We start from the raw sequence: 20,092 nt of genomic DNA on the forward strand, positions 1-20,092 counted from the left end.
GGTCAGGGTTCACTTAACATACAATATTAAAATGAAACCATTCGAATGAAAAAAAAAAAAAAGATAGTTCATTAAATGTGGTTGCTTTACTCTTTTATTTTTTGAGTTTTTGAGTTACACAAATAGAAAAAAAAAATAGTGATGGCACATATTTGTCCCCTCTGTAACTGCTGGGTCTCAGTGAAGGTTCATAGTTTGCTCGATCCAGTCAGTAAACTCGCAGACCTGTGGAGGAAAAACCATACAGTCAAAGAAAGACAGAGAGCAATTAAACATTACAAAATGTGGATGCATTTGAAGCATTCATAATAGTAGGAAACCAATCATACCATTTCAATCTTATATGAAGATCTGCTATATATTTCATACTCAACAACAGAGACTATTTGGTCTGTATCTGTTAAATACATATTTCGATGACCATCTTCCAGTACCATTTTCAATAGGCTTATGTCTAATCATTATGTCTGTAGTGGGTTTCAAAATAAAAGCCTTTGTATTTAGGATTACGGTTTTGGGATGAGAAAGGCACAGACCTTGGCGTAGACACCGGGGCGGCTCTCCTCAGCACAGCCCCACCCCCAGGACACCACTCCCTGGAGCTCCCCGTCACACACCAGAGGGCCACCAGAGTCTCCCTGGAGGAGGACACATTTAAAACACAGTCAGGAGGGAGCCAAGTTAAAATCTTCAAAATAAAGGTCCTCCATTCACATAATTTGCTTCACAAAATATTTAAAAAAGAAACTAAAAAGAAATAAAAAATATACTACAACAAATTAATGCAGTACCAAATAAAAACAGAAGAACAAAAGAAAACACTACTGAGATCAAACTGATTTAACAACTGACTTTTATCCAACAACGGACAGGAGACACTGGAGCCTTCATCCAACTGCCACCCACAGCGTGTGTTATATTAAATCCTAAAAAGGTAATATATTTCCAAAATCATATCATTACAGCATACTGTACCTGACAGGAGTCCTTCCCTCCCGCCAGGAAGCCGGCGCAGAACATGGCGGAGGTGATCCTGTTGGGGTAGGACTTCTCACAGTCCTGCTGGGGCAGGATGGGCAAGTCCAGGCAGTGCAGGCACTTCAGACAGCCGACTGGAAGAATAAGACCCCTCAGAATGTCCGGAGGTTCAAAATACACAATCTAATCTGATATAATATAGGCTAATATTCCCTTTACAGAGGTTTGAGTGCAGCGTGATTTACATGATACGAAAAAAGATAGATAAAATATTAATATAAATGAATACCTAGAATATTATTAAATATTTAATGATAGTTGTATAAGTATATGACAATAAATACATAAAACATAAAATATAATATATAAATTAATAAATACCCTAATATGACATTCAATTATTGGTATCATTCAATTAGCTAAATAGACCAAAGAACAACCGTATGCATTTTGCAATATTTATTTTTCATCATTGTATTATTAGTCTGTTGTGGAGCTGTAACAGATATGTATGTAGGCTATCTGTATGGGAGACTCACAGGGACTCTGGGTGGCTCCCCACCCGGAGACGAGGCACTGCGTTCCAGCAGGAGCACAGGTCTTGGGCAGGGCCGCGGGGCTCACGTACTGGTTGATCTGCGCCGGCGCGGCTAGCTTGATTAGCATGATGTCGTTGTTCATGTTGTATCGGTCCCAGTCCGGGTGGATAACAACCTCGGCCGAGGCGATGAACTGCTCAGGGCCATCCTTGTACCCGATGTGGTGCTCGCCCAACCTCGCCTCAATCTCTCTCCCTTCTCTTTATAATGAGAAAGCGTAGGGGGAGAATCTGGGTTGAGTTTGTATTGCCGCTTGGATAACGGCACATGTCTCTTACACAAATCTATGTTTTTGTATTAAAACTATAGATTTGTGTAAGAGACATGTGGAAATATATATATTAATATTAAAATAATAAACAAGAAAATACAATACGGCTGGAATTGTACATGTCTAGTTTCATTCAAAGTTTCAGGGCCCCCACCAAGCTAGTGGTTAGGATCTAGCTGGCGCCAAGATTAGCACTGGAGTCGGAGAGAAGTCTCTGCAGTGAACACTGACTTGTAGCAGTGGGCCGCGCTGACCACCCACAGGTTGTTGATCAGCGTCCCGCCACAGAAGTGCCAGCCGTTGTTGAGCGAGACCTGCCAGGGCACAGAGTGGTCTTTGCACTCGTACCCTCCGACAATACGGTCGTCAAAACCCAGGCAAACTGTGGGAATGCGGGACGCATTGAGACAGAATCAAATTAGACAGAGGCACGAGGACTGGTGAGAAATAGGCCTGTCCAGCCTGCCGTAAATTCGTATTAGTTAATTGGCCTTTTTCCCTTCAATTGGTTAAAAATATTCTTAGTTTCGAATCCAACGAAATTAAGCGATGCCACGTTTATGAATTAATAAAATAAAATAAGTTAAAAGTCGATATTTACTCTACAGTAAGAAAAAAACCACTCCTTTCAGAAGAGTATTGCTACCATTCATCTACTGCACTAGCATTGAACAGTAATTTTAACAACATAGGGGCAGGAACAGGATCTACTCACCACCAGTGAGTGCCAGCAGAAGCACTCCAGAGATCATCATCGTGGCTGAAGAAGACTAGAAGCCTCTATTACAAACTGAGGAGAAACACAGGCCAACTTCTCCCCTTTAGGTTGAAAATCTTTGTCCACGTCACCATATCTCCCCTCGACGGTAAAACCAATCACAAAGATTCTTTGGAGGGATGTGAAACAAGAAGGTGTTCAAAAAAACCTGTAGTAATATCTGGGAACTGGGAGCCTGATGCACAGGTGTGAATAGTCTAAACAACATGTGTGAAATGTCAAGGTTTGAGTGGCTATGTTTGTTTTATTGTAGGCTAAAAGATATTCTTAAATTAATCTGGTGAACGTTTAAAGATTCTGCATCCTTAAATGTATTGTAAATGCAACAAGTCAATCGGATGACTTAATTCACAGATTTTCACAAAATGATCAAGGTGGCGTTATATTTCTACACTTCTGTCACTGCGTTCTGTAGGCAGACTAACATGTTGAACTGCTGCCAACTCACCTTATCTTATTTCCAGTATATTCGATAAAGCCGAGTATAATCAGGGACAAAGGGTACAAGAAAAATGACCTATTTAGTGGACTCCGCTCCTCGTTTCTCGCTCCATCCTCTCAAACGACAGACGTCGAGGTGCAAACGAGCACAGACAAAACCAAACACAACACAGTGCGTTGTTGAAGTCCAGATTTAATACTTTAGTTTTTTAACAACATTTCAGCACTTAATGTAAACTGTTATAAAACAAAACAAGCAGAAACACAAACCACCGCACCGCTCAAAACAACGGGTCAAGGCCACAAACTTGTGGCTTATTGCGAATACTTGTAGAAAGAAAATAAATACAGGACAGACTTAAAGCCACCCAAGTGCATGACATTATTAATACAGTACATTGTAGACATCTCTTGGTCAGCCATGCTAGTAATGGTACTGCTGGTAAGGAACTAGGTTCATTAGGATGGATTAAGGGAGGTAAACATTGCAAGATTTAAATAAAAGAGCGGGAAACAAGGGGAGGGGTAGGTGTAAGGCAACTGTGAGTGACAGCGGGAAATGAAAAGGTCAGGGGTTAACTTCCCTCTCAGTTGGCTCGTTGTGCGGAGAGGAGCCATGTTGCTATCGGGAGAGGAGGGTGAGGTCGCCGATCGCCAGCTCGCCATTGGACGAGCGTATAATCTCATCGGATATACAACAACACCATTACACTATCCCTAGTCCTATCCCATCCCAATCCTGTGCTATGGATACACACCCTCAAATAGGTGTGTGTGTGTGTGTGTTGACTCTAAAGTCTGGACTGCTGATAATACAAACACACACAACCAGACACGCGCTCTTGATTAAGGCGACACAGCGCCGTTAACCAATCACAGGTCAGTGCGAATAAATAATATAAAACGCTGGTGGATCGATTCGATCTCCCAACGACTTCCGCTAGCTCTTAGCAGTGGTACAAAACGTTCCCTCTAATCTCGACTCTGCATGTGAAGGCACGACAGCCCAGTACCAGATAATAGAAATTAGCCATTTTCTCTGTACTGGGCTACTTGTTCAATAATTTTTTTTTCCATTAAATCTGATTTTGATATTTGACTCTTGTCTAAGGTGGTTTCACATGTAGAGGTCTATTTTCTTTCCTCTATTCTATTTACGTTCTTTGTTCTTTACTTCCGTGCCATGGAATGTTGCCAGTTCGAATACGGGGGTGTTGCCTAACCCTACTGACCAGCGGTTCGCTTCCGGAAGACACCGTTGTTCCCTGTTTAGTACTTTTGTTCAGGTACAGTTTTGCACTACTTCAGTGTCATTTCCTTCAAACCGCTGGGCTTGCTGCAGTCGGTCGCTGACGAAGATTGGAGGGCGGGTCCCTTTTCAGGAAGACCTCTCTGATTCGCGCGACACAAAGGTCAGAGGCCACTTCCGTCTCTTTGGTGAGCTGTGATAGGCTGAGGAAGCCGTGGGGCAGGTCCTCGGCGATGGTCAGGGTCACCGGTTGGCCCATGTCTCGCAGCTTCCTGGCGAACATCACAGAGTCGTCCAGCAGAGCGTCCAGTGCGGAGGCCTACGGGAGGAGGACACATATGAGGAGGTCACCTTCAGAGGGGCTCAGAGACCGCCACACAGAACAAGCTGGAACCATAGGAAACGTTTCATTTGGATTTGATCGATCACAAACAGGGCTAATGCTAGATCAGCCTCGTAGCAGAGGACTGTACCAACTGGTGGGCTGACCTGTCCGTCAAAGATCTGGGTGGACACGCCCACGTTTCACGTCGGGTAATGGCTCATCAGACTATCAGTTGATCCGAATAACCAACTTAAACCAAGTAATGATTTTCATTTTCTCTTTTTATTGAATGTTTTTGTTGTGCGCTGTGTGAGTACATGCTTGTATGTCAAAAGTGGATATGCAATTTGAAATCTTGACCTCAGGAAGAACAGCACTCGTCTGTGTACAAGAGAGCTGATTGTGGATCAAGAAACACTTCAATTTCAACATCATGCCCGGTGGTAAAATAGTGGTTTGGGCACTAGGGCTGAACGATATGGGGAAATAATCAAAGTGCGATTATATGAACCAATATTGCGATTGCGATTTAGCATGCCATTTTTTATTTTTTGGCCATCAAAGGTCTGGGTGGACACGCCCACCGGTCATGTCGGGTAATGGCTCATCAATAGGGGTGAACGATTTGAGGAAATAATCAAACTGCGCTTATTTCAACCAATATCGCAATTCCTAAAAAGAATATATCGCAGCCATCGCGATCTGCAAATGACGTTCTACTACATCGCGGTGTTGGTTTGAATTTGATCAGTCGTCCGGCCCTACTCATCAACATCACGCCTGGTGGTTACATAGTGTTTGTAAAAAAGGAGAAGGAGACTCACCACAATATGGACGGGCGGCAGGCCCTTCAGCAGCTCGTTGGGCGCCAGCAGCGGCGACACAAAGGGGTTCTTGATGACGGGACACGACGACTGCAGCACGAACGCCAAGCACTCGGACCGCATCGGCTGGAAGCCGTCGGGGTAGTCCCCGCCCTCCCCGCCGCCGCCGCCACCGCCGCCGCCGCCGTCTGACCTGAGGATGCGCTCGCTGGCGCTCCTGCCGGGGGGCGTGGACAGCGCCAAAGTGGGCGGCGGCCTGCTGGGGCTGCGGGAGCGGGCGGGGTCCAGGAAGGACTGCAGCCAGTTGGAGGCGCCCCAGCCGAGGTCGCTGAGCAGCGTGGCGGTGTCGCGGCCCAGGGCGCCCAGCGTGCCGCTGCCCACCACCGGCTGAAGGCCCTTACAGGTCACGCCTGAAGGGGGGGGGGGGGGGGGGGCGTTGGATTAACACCGGAGCAGGGTTAAGACTGGGTCATCTTCATTAGGGTCATAGTGGGAGACCAAGAGTTTGTTCATTGAACCTTTAAAGTACTCTTTAGAGGACTTGTTAATGGTGTGTTTTATTAAACATCCTTGGCTGGAGGTAAAGCCTTGATGTGTGGAATTGCAGTCAATCAGCACAGGTTACAAACAGAGCAATGTGCAGAACACTAGGATTTGTACACGATTGTCTTGAGTCACATCTCATCCGAGACACATGTAATTACACAATGCATACACACACTTTAAATAAGGGACACGGTTCGACTCAAGGCAAGGCGATCGATTGCCTTGAGACCGATGGCCTTCCGCAACTCACAACCACCAAACCCTTCAAATCAGTGCAGAAATTTGAAGAAAAACAAATGTTTAGACACAGCTGCTCCACTGAAGGTTATACCAAGATTGGTTTACAATGTAGATTGTTAATGCTGGCTAATATGACTCAACGATGAGTCACATTAGGCATACTGGATTTCTTAATCGAAAACTTATAAAAACTGTTTGCATATTTACCTCACACCTCGCAAATCGTTGATCTATGGAACAGTCTCACTTCACAACTTGTGAAAAGAGCATCATGCAAAACTGTGCCCACAGAGTTTTGCATGGGAACAGTGTTCACAAGTATATAGACGATATAAACCTCAAGGAACGGAGTGCTGTTCAACCTGTTCAGCCACTGTTTGCTAGACAGTTGCTGGTATGGGTATGGGCTTGTAGAGTTTGTATTCGTGTCTCTCAAATACAAAAGAGTTTCACAACCAGAGGTGCACACAATCAACGCGACTTCTAAACGAAAGGTCAACACATCAACTACAACATCAACAGATATGTTGCTGTAGAGACCATCATGGTTTCGCCACAACTTGCTAAACAGGCACTCGCCATCATGCTAATCTACCTTCGTATGCTACAACAACAACAACAACAACAACAACAACAACAACAACAACAGATATGTTGCTGTAGAGACCATCGTGGTTTCGCCATCATGCTAATCTACCTTCGTATGCTACAACAACAACAACAACAACAACAGGAGCTAACGTCGTGCGCGGCCTCGTCCACAGACCTGCGTAGGCGTTGAGGCACTTGGCCAGCACCCCCAGGGGCAGCAGGGGGTCTATGAGCGTCAGGAGGCGGGAGGGCGAGGCGTCGATGGTGAGCAAGGTGGCGGGGTAGGCGGCCATGATGCCGTCGGGGACCCTTATCCCCATGGAAACGGCCTTCATGGACACAGTGATGCAGAGGTTGCCGCCGGCGCTGTCGCCCGCCAGACACACCCGCTCGGCCGTGGAGCCTTTGGGCCAGCACACACACACACACGCACACACACACACACACATGTATTTCTAATTAAACTTCAGTGATGTATAGACATTGTATTTCACTACAACACCGCCACTGGGAAGGCATCAGTGAGCTGAGCCGAGTCGTCGGGTTCATGTTGCCTCCTAAATTAATTTGGCCGATTATAATTAACCATTATTGTGTCGGCCCATAAATATGGGCATCGTTAATATAGAGCCTTCAAAGTAAAAGTAGCAAAAAAACACATTCAAATCTGCCATTAACTGACACACACACACACACACACACACACACACACACACACACACACACACACACACACACACACACACACACACACACACACACACACACACACACAGACACACACACACACACACACCTAGGTGTGGTGTGTGTGTGTGTTAGGGTTTAGCTTTTCTCAATTATTATTATTATTTTATTTTCATTGTTTCCTGTCCGAGGATGTCTGAGTTGTTCACACCTAGGTGTGTGTGTGTGTGTATGCGTGCATGCGTGCGTGCGTGCGTGCGTGCGTGCGTGCGTGCGTGCGTGCGTGCGTGTGTGTGTACCTAGGAGGTGGGCGTTCTTGAGGGCCCAGCAGTAGGCGTAGAAGCACTCCTCCAGGGCCCGAGGGAAGGGGGCTTCAGGGGACAGGGAGTAGTCCACCGAGAGGATGGGCACCTTGAGGGCCTTGGACCAGCTCCTCAGGTAATACTGCCCGGGGGGGGGGGGGGGGGGGGGGGGGGGGGGGGGGGGAGACGTTAGGGGGCCACTTTACATCTCATTAACATAACGCCGCCTTTATCCAAAGCGTGGTACTAGGACATTGAAGGAAGGATGTCCATAGAACCAGGTGCCAAGCACTAACAACCGCTAGGCTAACCCGTTCCCTGTGCTCCCTGGGTCGGCTTAGCTCAGGAGGTAGAGCAGTTGTCTCGTAACCGAAAGGTTGCTAGTTCGATCCCCGGCTCCTCCTAGCTGAGTGTTGATGTGTCCCTGAGCAAGACACTTAACCCTAACTGCTCCTGACGAGCTGGCTGTCGCCTTGCATGGTTGACTCTGCCGTCAGTGTGTCAATGTGTGCATTAACCGATGTAACTCGCTTTGGATAAAAGTGTCTGCTAAATGCCGTTGTAATTGGTACTATTTTTAGGGAAGGACGTACAACATACAATTAGTGCCTAACAGGGGTATGGGGGGGTCAAGGCAGGAGAACCAGACTAGATACCTGCACTGTGTTTACGTCATGCGTCTGCATTGGCTCGTTGTGTTTGTATGCGTTTTTTTCTCTCAATGTAAAGAGAGATGCGGAACCTCAATGAGTCTTCTAAATGACGAGTGAACACATCGACGATGTCAACAGACGGGTTGCTATGGAGACCATCATGGTTCCAGCCCCTGCCGGCTCAACAGCTGCTCGTCGTCACGCTGATCTACATTCATGCGTGCGTCGTAGTCCGAGTGTGTGTGTGTCGTTCACCTCGTGGGACTTTGAGGTCTGGGCCACGAAGCCGCCGCCGTGGAAGTGGATCATGAGCCAGGGGGACCGCGCCTTCTTCTGGGACCAGGAGGAGACCATGTTCAGCGCCAGGGGGTTTGCCTCCATGTCAGAGTAGGCCAGCAGCTCCTCAGTGTCCTGCACAGAGAGAGAGAGAGAGAGAGAGGGTGGGGGGGGGGGGGGGGGAAATCAACATTTTAGAGAAGCACCTGTTTTTGGTGCCTTTCGAACTTTAGACCCAATAGTAACATCACAAGTGGGCGTGTCTACCTAGATGGGTGCTGGATAGATCAGTCTACCAGCCTACCCAGTGGACGGTAGCAAGGTGGTCATACCCACTTGTGATGTCAGAAGAGGCAGATTTTCTAAATGGCTCGTAACGGCTAATCACAGCCCCACCTGGTGGTATGATATGGGACCTTTAAATGAAACTCGGACCTCTGAATGTAGAGCACAGAGACTAGAGAAGCCTTTGGAAGGGGGGCAACTTACATGTCCTTCGCGGAACTCGTGGGAGATGAGGCGTGCGTAGACAGGCCCCGGCCCGGTGTGCGCGACCGGGGGGGAGACTGGGGTGGAGAGCCGGGGGTCAGAGGTCAACGGGAGACGCAGCTGGACGGGGGGCAGGGTGAGGGCCAGGTTAACGTTCACAGGGTTTGAGGTTATCCTGGTGAAACCCTGCAGAAGAAGGGGGAGGGGGAGGGGGAGGGGGAGACGGTAGAGAAGAAATCAAAATGATAGAAAATATATTATTACAAGTTTTCTTATCAATATATATATATCAACACACATCAGATTCTGTACAGAATAAGAGCTTAATTTGTTGGTTTGGACTGCACTCCCCTCATATTTCTTCCTCATGAATGATAACTCCACGTATTACAGCATCTACAAAAATCAATTTCTCCTGGAGGGAGGGGGGGGGGGGGGTGAGTGATTGGGCAAGCCCATCATGCGAGGCGATGGTGCTATCTGATTGGCTGAGCGCGGGCCTACCGTGACGAGGCCGGACTCTGTGAGGTTCCAGAAGGACTTCCAGAACTGCAGGTCCAGGTTCTGCGTGATGCGTTCGAACTCCGCCCCCCTCTGCTCGGGGTCCAGGACGTACTTCCCCGAGGTCAGCAGGGACAGGGCCGCCATGCCTGCAACAGATAACAACATGTAAACAACAACAACAACAACAACAACAACAACAACAACAATTATGATAATAAAACAATAAAAATATGCCACAATGTTAATAATACAAAACGATAAAACAACAACAATAATAATACAATTGATTATACAACAATAATAGAAATAATAAATCGATAAAAACAAATAACGCTTACATTTACATTTAGGGCATTTAGCGGACGCTTTTAGTCAAAGCGACTGACAACACGTACATTTGTCAGAAGACTACACATTTAAAGGGCTAAATAAAACAAAAGGATGAAGTCACAGAGGTCCACAAAACTTGACCAGAGCCAGCTTCCCACGGAGCTCAAAAGAAGGTTCTAGAGAGGCTGGCTCCCATGGCTGCAGAAGCACGTTTAAACACAGGGAACATCGCTGCACTTGCCTAAGCTCGACTGCTGCTTGCCGTACGTCTCTCCGTACGACACCATGCTGATGACCACCGACTGGAGGAACGGCCGCAGCGTGGCCGAGAACTAGCAGGACAGCGACAGAGAGAAACGTTAAAGCATGCTAAGGATGTATGCAAACATGATAGGGATGTATGCAAACACGCCACGTTTTGCATAGAAACGCTCACCAAACGGGATAGGCATACGATATTCTGAATAAATTATCTTGATTTGTAAGAGGATTGTGGGTAATTTAAAATGTTTCTAACCTCCTCATCTCTGTGTCCCTCATAATGTCTCTCTCTCTCTCTCTCTCTCTCTCTCTCTCTCTCTCTCTCTCTCTCTCTCTCTCTCTCTCTCTCTCTCTCTCTCTCTCTCTCTCTCTCTCTCTCTCTCTCTCTCTCTCTCTCTCTCTCTCTCTCTCTCTCTCTCTCTCTCTCTCTCTCTCTCTACTACGAGTTAACACTTACAAAATAACCTTTCAATGAAAAACCCACTCCTCCCGTCCTACACGTCAAGCTACAAGCCATTCCCTGGAGGTGGATCCCATCGGGGTACGCCTCGTGCCACACACCCCACGCCCACAGTACGGCCCCCACGTTTCCCTCCACCCCAGCTCCCCCGTCGTCGTCGTCGTCGTCGCTGACCTGGAAGCCCAGGCAGCGGCCGTAGAAGACGGCCTTGTGCATGGAGGCGTACTCCCGGACGAAGCGCCGGCTCAGCTCCCCGTCCTGCAGGGAGATGAGCTGCCCGTGGCCGTTGTCGCGCAGCAGCCGCTGGGCCAGGTACATGAGGGCCCGCAGCTGGCAGAGGGCGCCGCAGTAGGCCTCCAGCTCACAGGCGTTGTGCTCCGCGCGGAAGAAGGCGCCGTGGCAGCTGGTCGCCACGTAGCGGGTCTTGTCGATGATGTGCAGCAGGCAGGACTGCAGCACCTGGGAGAGGAGGGGGGAGGGGGGAGGGGGGAGGGAGAGGGAGAGGGAGAGAGGGAATTATTTGAGTCTGTCATATATTATACAGCAGACATAGATAGACGACACACAGCCACATAGACAGAAGCCTGCGCTGAAACAACAGAATGACGATGATGTCAGTGATGAGGATGATGGGGACGAGGATGATGATGGTGACAGTGGTGATGATGATGATGATGATGATGGTGACAGTGGTGAAGATGATGATGATGATGATGATGGTGACAGTGGTGAAGAGGATGACGGTGACAGTGGTGCCGACAGTGATGCTGATGGCGGTGGTTGCGACGACGGCGGCGACGGCGACGACGGCGGCGACAGCGACGACGGTACCTTGACTAGCGTGCGGTAGCCGTTTGCGGGCGTCTCCGGCTCAAAGTCGTAGTGGTGGAAGATGGCGGCGAAGCCGGTGACCACGGGGAGCAGCGCGCGGCCGTGCTCCTGGACCTGGACGATGGTGTTGACCAGACGCTGGGCGGCGGCGGCGTACGGCAGGTCCGGAGGGGCGCACAGCGCGTCCAGGCTCTCATCGCACACCGCCTCCAAGGCAACGAACACAGCCTTGTAGTCCATGCCCGGGGTCTGGGGGAGGGGGGTGACAGGGCGGCGGGAAGAGACATAGCATGATTATAAATAACGTCATTGCTGACCTTTAACAAGCGAGCTCAAAGGTTGACAACAACAGACATGTGATGTGCCAATATGAGTTCATTGAAAAAAAACGGGGCCCCTCTCTCTCTCTCTCTCTCTCTCTCTCTCTCTCTCTCTCTCTCTCTCTCTCTCTCTCTCTCTCTCTCTCTCTCGCTCTACCCCCCCTCTCTCTCTCTCTACCCCCCCCCCCTCTCTCTCTACCCCCCCCTCTCTCTCTCTCCCTCAACTTTCTCTCTCTCTCTCTGGGTGTAAACAAAGCCAACAGGTTAGTTATAATAACTGCCTTGGCCACACCTCATTCCCCTCCGGGTTGAACTCCTGTTATCTGCTTGCTCAAGGGGTTGAAGTCCTTGCGGGCATCACGAAATAGTCTTCCTTTTTCCAACTGGGTCATTTTGTCTGAATGAAGCTCAGTGTTTAGGCTAGGCTAATCACATGTTGTTCATATACATGATGTCACTCGGTCAAACCCGGAGATAACTGTGAAATTCCTATTGGCTTTTAGAAAGTGGTGACTCAACCGCTAAATATGATCAACTTTTCCTCTTTTATTTTTTATTTTAAGTAGAGCTAGACAGCAACTATTGGAGGCAAACACGTCCACAGCAGCGTGGTTCCTCCAGAATGTCAACAAGGGAAGTTTACCTTCCCTAAAAATTTCTTAAAACAGGAGGGGGCTTAATTAAAGACAGATTCACTTTGTTTGTTTTCAATTAGTAGATTTCTCCAAATCTGTCTGTGAAATGACGAAACCTCGCTTAGCGTTCGTTCGCCACTGTGGTTCTCACTTTGATTGTGTTTTTGACCGATCCTAAAGATAATTGACCTAGATTACGCAACACTCCCAACAGGCCCCCTGTGTGACGTGATCGGGTGATGTCTCGATCACGACAGAAAAGATTAAAAATACGTAACAGGATGACCAACAGGCTAACGTGCTACAACACTATAACACCGTACACAACCGCATTCCGATATACACGACCATCCTATCCACGCCACTCAAAACGGCAGGGATCACCACAGCTAAAATACAAGTTGGGAAACCAGTCGATCACTCACCAGCCGCTCGTTCTCTCTGTGGGTGTCGACAGGGCGATCAACACACACACGCAGTTCCTGGTGTGTTCGGGCGATCGCCGATAACTTATGGCTACGATTTCCTGTGTATGTTGTCACTGTCGCTCACGGCGAGACTCATCTCAACACACACACACACGCAGCAGCTCCCTCTCCGGCGGCGCTGCCTTCGGTTTCGTTATGCTGGATGGTTGGCAGGACGGAGAGAGGAGTGGGTCATGTGAGCGCCCCGCCACCCCATTGGCTGGTAGCCGATAAGACACATGTAAATCATGCACTATTTGTTGAGGGGTTTATTGTGGTCCTGGAGTCCACGTTTGCCATATTATTTAAAGTAAATTCAAAGTGTATCCGTGTTCAGGACGTTTTATACCCTGGTATGTGTCTGGTTTGATATGGGTCTAATACAGTTATGTAGAGTTACAGTTAGTTAAGTTACAGTTAGCTCTGAGGATTTGTGGACAAGCTTTTATTACATGGCGAGCTGTATTTAACGACATTTAGCGATAGGGTCATTGGGCGTTTTCATATTGCTGTTGGTAGTGACTCACATGCCTGGGTCGTAATGTTGGACAAAACACTTTACTTCTGAGCAAATTATAAGCATTTATTTCTTTATCTTAATCTTACAACAATACAAGCATATTTAAACGACACGAACCCCTAACCCTGACTGATCTACATTAGCCCAATTTAAATAATAGATTTTTACCAAACCGATCATATTAAACAAATGCTCACTGATGTAATGCTCCACTGTTCCTCCCATTACATATATATTACATTATGTCAAGAAGAGGAGAGGCAATCTGCTTTTCCACCCATAGGGGACGCCCGGCCACCTTAATGACGCATTTATAGGTCCATGAGTACCACCAACAGATCCAATGATTGTTTGTGGACCTTCAAATTATTTTTCTCAAGAATTACCCATCCTTCCCACGTAATAGGCCTACTACTTTAACATACCTAAACACATTGGAAGTATACTATAAGTATAACTGCTTAATAAACACTCCAAACACATTTTCAGAGGACTCAAACTGAAGTGTATTTTTTAGTTAATGACACAAACGCCAATTACACAACTTTACCGATAGAGGGATGAATTCGTTTTGATTCTGAATGGATTCAGACATTATATGGGACACTAGGATAGATTACGCAAAACAATATGTTATATCGTTCTATTCTTTATTTCATTCTATTCTTTATTTCATTCTTTCTTTATTTTGTCTTCTGTCTTCATTTTTAAATGTTTCACTCGATCACTATTTTCCCCTGCTTTTGACTCTTGACCTGCTGTAATAAGTGAATTTGAATTTCCCCGGTGTTTGATGAATAATGTTTATCATATTTTATAGCATGTTTTTGTATATGCACACAAAAATGCAATACATTTTTGATATACACGCTTTTGTAATGACACTATATTGAGTGTCAAATAAATCTATAATTTTACACGGGTCGTATCGAAAATAAAATGTATCCAGCATTGTAAATGATTTACTCCTATTAGTATTACCGTATATCAGGAGTGCAGGTACACAATGTCATGATGGATAAACTGCAATAAACGCACAACTTAATCTCCACTTGAACACGATGGAGGAATTACATTCAGGTACGTACTTTATGTTCTTGTACAGTACAGCTATACCTTTTGTATGTTGCCCTATGTAGGTTATAGCCAGCGATCAACGGCGAAGTCTGGCCTCATTCTGAGGCCGCTGCGGCTGTGTGGTCGTGGACCGTCGCCAACAGAGCCGGTAACGCCCCGCCCACTTCCACGGGTTCGCCCCGCCCACTCTCACCTGACCTCGATTCGTGCTTAATGGACTGCTCTATACACTATTATATATTCCGCTCCACGTGTGGGGGCCCTCTTCCCTGTGTCTCAGAGACACACAACCATGGTTGAACGCGGTGATAAAACTTCATGTGTGTTTATTGGTAATAAATGGCCTTAAAGGGAATTAGTCCCTATACTCTTGCATTCTTATCGATAAACCACGGTAATGCTCGATCTACTGTGATCCATTCCGAGTCAGTTTAGTTAGACAAAAGGGAATGATGTGGGTTTTCTTTGTTGAATGATTAATAAACAAGTAGGCAGGATTTGGTTAATGTGTGACAGTGGGTCATTTCTATTAGAGGTATATGAGAATGATTGTTTTTTAAGCGTGTCATGTATTCAAGATCAAATCAATTCCCGGATGGATTACGGAATACATCGGATGTCACGTACTGACATGTCACGGATGGGAAATTAAACAGGAAATACCCCCGGTCAATTTAATCCGAAATTAAATGACAAAGGATTTAGGCTGGATTGGTGTGGTGTACAATTGCCTGCAATCTGCAATCTTTCCGCTAGATGCCGCTAAATCCTAAACGCTGCACCGTTGATGATGAAAATCAAACACGAAAGACTAACTGAAATTAACGACAATGCATATGCTGGGATGTAGTGGCGCGCGGAGAAGTAGGTCTAGTCTTGATTCATTTTCCACTATTTTGTTTTATAAAATGTCTCTGTTTTATAAAAAAGTTACACGGAGGACTATATATTTAGTTTACCCAAAGATGGGTTGGTTGTATTTATGCAGTATTGAATCTGCATAAAATCTTTGAATCGATTTACAGAGTTGACCTCATCAACAACCTGTGACACCGCTAGTTCAAGTGTATGGATGGTCTTAACCGAGCCAGACCAAAACCCCTCGGGAATCTCAAGGTCACCTGGTCGCTACTGCCGACTTCTCTCCTAGCGTGACGCTGGCTCCATCAGATACAAATGTTACCCAGTATTCATGAAGCCATTCTTCTGTCAAGCCAGCGTTAGTTAAATGAGTGAGTGAACCCCTCTACCATCCCATCTGCACTCGGATTTTCAAGGCAGCTCAACCAGGTCTCGAGAACATTAATTCAGGGTTTTCTCCTTGAATTGATACTCCAACTGAAACTGTATTCGAATTTCACAGCTCAGGGATTTAAAGAGGAGGCCTGGTCCATTAGTCTGCTTACTTACTCCATGAGTCAATCATGCTTTCTGCTCTGCATCTCACAGGCAAATGTTTGGATATTTGTGTTACACTGTAAGGCTTATTAAGCACTGAGCCCGTCTTTATACTCAGTTCCTGCAGCTCAAAGAGGCTCTCATGGTCAGAAAAGTGTCTAGACTTTTTGGCCAAAGGTAGGCGGGTTGAAACTCAGTTTTGGTTTTCTTTGTGTAAATCATTCCGCCATAGAATTCTCAAGAACTGCTTCTTTCGGTTTTTCGGCCATCTTCACAGCTTGATCCTGTGCCTTGGAAAAAGCGTGTTTGTTCACCTTATTTATCCAGGATGATTTTTTTGCCTTAGTAAAAAGGACTAAGGCCAGTAGTGTCTGGCCTTAGTCCTGGCCAGACACAATTTCATAGTTCATCCATTTTCTCTCTCTCTCTCTCTCTCTCTCTCTCTCTCTCTCTCTCTCTCTCTCTCTCTCTCTCTCTCTCTCTCTCTCTCTCTCTCTCTCTCTCTCTCTCTCTCTCTCTCTCTCTCTCTCTCTCTCTCTCTCTCGCTCTTGAACATTGCTTAGTTTACAGTTCATTGACACAAGAATTTGAAGCAGACTCACCAACTAAGTGAACAGTAGCATAAAGGTAGCCGCCAAAATAATGGAAGCGTTGAAGTCATTGAGTGAAATAATACATCTTCTATCGAACAGAGGATCTCTTGTGGTGTGGGATGCCTTTTCTTGGGCCGTGTTGAAGATCCTCTTGCTCTCTTCCAGGCCATACAAACGGTGATCGTAGCATACCTGTATGTCTCTTGATGTGCCTGTTGTGGGACATTACTGAATGAGGTGCATCAGAGGGGATTTTAGAAGTGGGTTCAAACAATGCAACGGAAAGTTAAGTAGTTATACACGGTGTACCTGTGAATGCACTGTACCACTGCACTGTACCTGAATACACCCTGTTGTGGAAAGTGAATGATCCATCTGTCTCGGTACAAAAAAAACAACACATTTGCGTATTTAACAACACTTTAACTTTTATGCACTGCAATTCTTACTGTTCTATTTAGCGTTCAGCTGTGTTCAACTGATGACCTTGAACCCTAGGACAGGCAGGTTCCTTTCTATCCAACGGTTAAACAAGGTGGACGCACGTTTACCCCCGAGTGTGTCTCTGTCAATAGTTAGACACGCTACTCATTGGTAGAGCCGGCATTCCCACCCAGACCTCTCTCTGGTCACTCTCTAGGTCGACCTCGGACGAGTCCTCCAGCGACGTCTCCTCGATCCTCCATGGGGCCGGCTGTAGTTCGCCGGTGTGTGTCCGGCTCCTCCGTCTCTCCGCGTCCTCGTCAATGTTGAGGAATCACGGGGCAAAGGGGCTGCTTCGACTGTCAACATGCGTGCGTGTCCATCTCACTGTTGCGCATGCTGGCCGGGTCGCTGCTCATTAGATATGCTCTCCTCTAGCTCAGACCGTCAACAGACTCTTGTGGCAAATGAACACAATTGCCCCCAATGACATCCCCTGAACGGCTACATTCACCAGCGGGTTGGAGATGTGAGTGTTTGTTGTCAGGAGCTCAGTAGAGCCTTTGTTTTCTCTTGTTTTGTTTGGTGGTAAATATATGAGGTTCTCTGTGGCTACCGTGTGTTTTATGAGAAGAGCTTTTACACGGATACAGCAGATACAGTGAGGTCAGATCGGATGTTAGGTCATCATGAGGATAAATATAAACAGACGGGTAATATTAACTAAATAGCAAGACGTCACGAATATGATGAAGTATAAAGCACAGCCAAAACCTGACATTGTCTGCGGTATAGGAGTAATGTTCATCGAAAAAAAAACAGTTTGAATGGCGCTTGGCCATTAGGAATTTGATTGATTTGTGGAGTTATCATCAGAGGAATCTTTTCCTCGAATCGTCAACTGCCCCAAGCATAAACCCTTCTGTATGTTCAGCAGAGAGGAATGAGGAAGAAAGAACAAAAGTCCTCAGGGTAGAAATCATAATGGACGCCTTTCTTCTTATTTGGGTGTCATGGCGGAAGGGGGAGCCCAGGTCCTTGCTGACTGCGTGTGACTCGACAGAAATTGTTGTTAGTCCCAGAAGTGACTGTGATGGACGGGTTAGACACAACTCTTGTTTCTTGAGAAACCATTTGATGACGCCCAATGACAAATTACCTGTTATAAAGATAGGATCCCCGCATCGCATTGCTTCCCCCTGGTTTGCACTCACACCCAAGCACGCACACACATACAAACACCATACACACACACAGACACAACAATGCACGCACGCACTCACAAACGCAAACACATTCCAAAACTCACACAAACGTGAAGCTCAAGCCCGAACGACTGTAATTAAAAGTCGATGTCTCAATCGAGGTTAACAGATGAAGTCACCAGTATCCATGGTCACGTCAATCCGCTGCTTATGCACTTGCCGCTTGCATCATTAGCAGCAAGGAAATAGGTTGAACCAGGAACTTGATAATTTCAGTCTGCCACTGTTTTTACTTTAAATCTTAATTACATGCACTTGTTTCTTGAGAAACCATATGATGACGCCCAATGACCAATGACCTGTTATAAAGATAGGTGATGCATTCTGACAGACAGACAGACAGGCCGGCATGTTGACAGACAGACAGCTGAGTAGGCAGACCAGACAAGTAGGCAAACCAACTAGCAGAAAGACAGGCCAACGGACAGACAGGTTCAAAGAGACAGACAGACAGACAGACAGACAGACAGACAGACAGACAGACAGACAGACAGACAGACAGACAGACAGACAGACAGACAGACAGACAGACAGACAGACAGACAGACAGACAGACAGACAGACAGATTAAAAACCTATAGACAGAGAGGTTAAAAAAATACAGACAGACAGGTTAAAACATACTGACCGACAGGCTGAAACAGACAGACAGAGAGACAGGTTAAAAAATACAGACGGACAGACAGACAGGTTAAAACATACAGACAGACAGGTTAAAACATACTGACCGACAAGTTGAAACAGACAGACAGACAGACAGGTTAAAACATACAGACGGACAGAGAGACAGGTCCGTCCGCCACTAAGCACCGCCACCCCGAGTCCCGCGTCTCTCCTTGACCCCTGACCCCTGACCCCTGACCCCTGACCCCTGACCCCTGGGACCCAGGGCTGGGGTTTACTGATCTTAAACACAGAGACGTGCAACCCGATCCCCAAACAGCTAAACTGGTTTCCTCCATTAGGCCAATGACCAGCATCACACAACAGAAGCGTTTTGTGCTGCCATTATTTAGTATACAGGGACAAGCGGAGGACAGACACACACGGCCCAGCGCGGGACGATTCCCTCGATCCGATCGCAATATCGCACCGCTTCCCCCAGGTTTGTACTCACACACCCAAGCACGCACACACACACACAAACACCATACACACACACAGACACAACAATGCACGCACGCACTCACAAACGCAAACGCACTCAAAAACCCACACAGAGGGTCAAGCTCAAGACCGAACGAGGTTAACAGATGAAGTAACCAGTATCCATGGTCACGTCAATCCGCTGCTTATGCGCTTTGCCGCCTGCATCGTGAGCAGCGAGGAAATAGGTTGAACCAGGAACTCGATAATTTCAGTCTGCCACTGTTTTTACTGTAAATCTTAAATACATTGCCTTTGTTTTTTTTTACTTATCTATTTTCTTTATTATTTCATTGTATTGTATTGATTGTGAAGCACTTTGAGCCTGCCTCGTGTATGAAAAGTGCTATATAAATAAAATTGGGGAGGGGGGGGGGGGATTCTACAATCAACTATCAGCTGACGACCGGATCTCAAGTTCCTCAATAAGCTCTTATCTCTTCTTTCTTATTCGAGGCAATCACCAGAGACACTCGTAATAAGACGTCACTTTGTTAAATTCCATCAAAGTCCCCTTCTGACGAGCCAGACGCCCAGCTGTCTGCCAGGTGTCATGGAGGAGGAGGAGGTGGTGGAGGAGGAGGGGGGGGGGGGCCGGGGGGGGGCCGGGGGG

The 20,092-nt window shown here is 46.7% G+C and overlaps 2 protein-coding genes across 2 annotated transcripts; both read right to left on the minus strand.

The window, feature by feature from the left end:
- Positions 1–83: 83 nt before the first annotated feature.
- LOC130376017 (trypsin-2-like) lies at positions 84–3,153 on the minus strand. The gene is made up of 6 exons (XM_056583206.1): positions 2,564–3,153; positions 2,080–2,230; positions 1,518–1,777; positions 976–1,112; positions 537–638; positions 84–225 (listed from the first exon to the last, which is right to left on the minus strand). Exons 1-6 carry the CDS (start codon positions 2,601–2,603, stop codon positions 178–180), a joined length of 738 nt encoding a protein of 245 aa, XP_056439181.1. The 5' UTR covers positions 2,604–3,153; the 3' UTR covers positions 84–177.
- Positions 3,154–3,243: 90 nt separating this feature from the next.
- On the minus strand, positions 3,244–13,226 carry lipea (lipase, hormone-sensitive a). The gene is made up of 11 exons (XM_056583202.1): positions 13,016–13,226; positions 11,636–11,884; positions 10,979–11,263; positions 10,325–10,415; positions 9,754–9,899; positions 9,250–9,435; positions 8,740–8,895; positions 7,829–7,973; positions 7,018–7,245; positions 5,466–5,875; positions 3,244–4,635 (listed from the first exon to the last, which is right to left on the minus strand). Exons 2-11 carry the CDS (start codon positions 11,873–11,875, stop codon positions 4,387–4,389), a joined length of 2,136 nt encoding a protein of 711 aa, XP_056439177.1. The 5' UTR covers positions 11,876–11,884; positions 13,016–13,226; the 3' UTR covers positions 3,244–4,386.
- Positions 13,227–20,092: the final 6,866 nt, after the last annotated feature.

This window comes from Gadus chalcogrammus, chromosome 22 (assembly GCF_026213295.1).
Source record: "Gadus chalcogrammus isolate NIFS_2021 chromosome 22, NIFS_Gcha_1.0, whole genome shotgun sequence".
Lineage (NCBI taxonomy): Eukaryota > Metazoa > Chordata > Actinopteri > Gadiformes > Gadidae > Gadus > Gadus chalcogrammus.

Excerpts from the sequence above, each read along its gene's own strand:
- lipea (XM_056583202.1), bottom strand. The coding sequence starts at position 11,875 with ATGGACTACAAGGCTGTGTTCGTTGCCTTGGAGGCGGTGTGCGATGAG. Across the intron at positions 11,264-11,635 it reads GCTACCGCACGCTAGTCAAG|GTGCTGCAGTCCTGCCTGCT; the intron begins GTACCGTCGTCG and ends CTCCTCTCCCAG. Across the intron at positions 10,416-10,978 it reads GCCGCTGCCTGGGCTTCCAG|TTCTCGGCCACGCTGCGGCC; the intron begins GTCAGCGACGAC and ends CTGTCCTGCTAG.
- LOC130376017 (XM_056583206.1), bottom strand. The coding sequence starts at position 2,603 with ATGATGATCTCTGGAGTGCTTCTGCTGGCACTCACTGGTG. Across the intron at positions 1,778-2,079 it reads AGCGCGGCCCACTGCTACAA|AGAAGGGAGAGAGATTGAGG; the intron begins GTCAGTGTTCAC and ends CTCATTATAAAG. Across the intron at positions 1,113-1,517 it reads GGGAGCCACCCAGAGTCCCT|TCGGCTGTCTGAAGTGCCTG; the intron begins GTGAGTCTCCCA and ends TTATTCTTCCAG.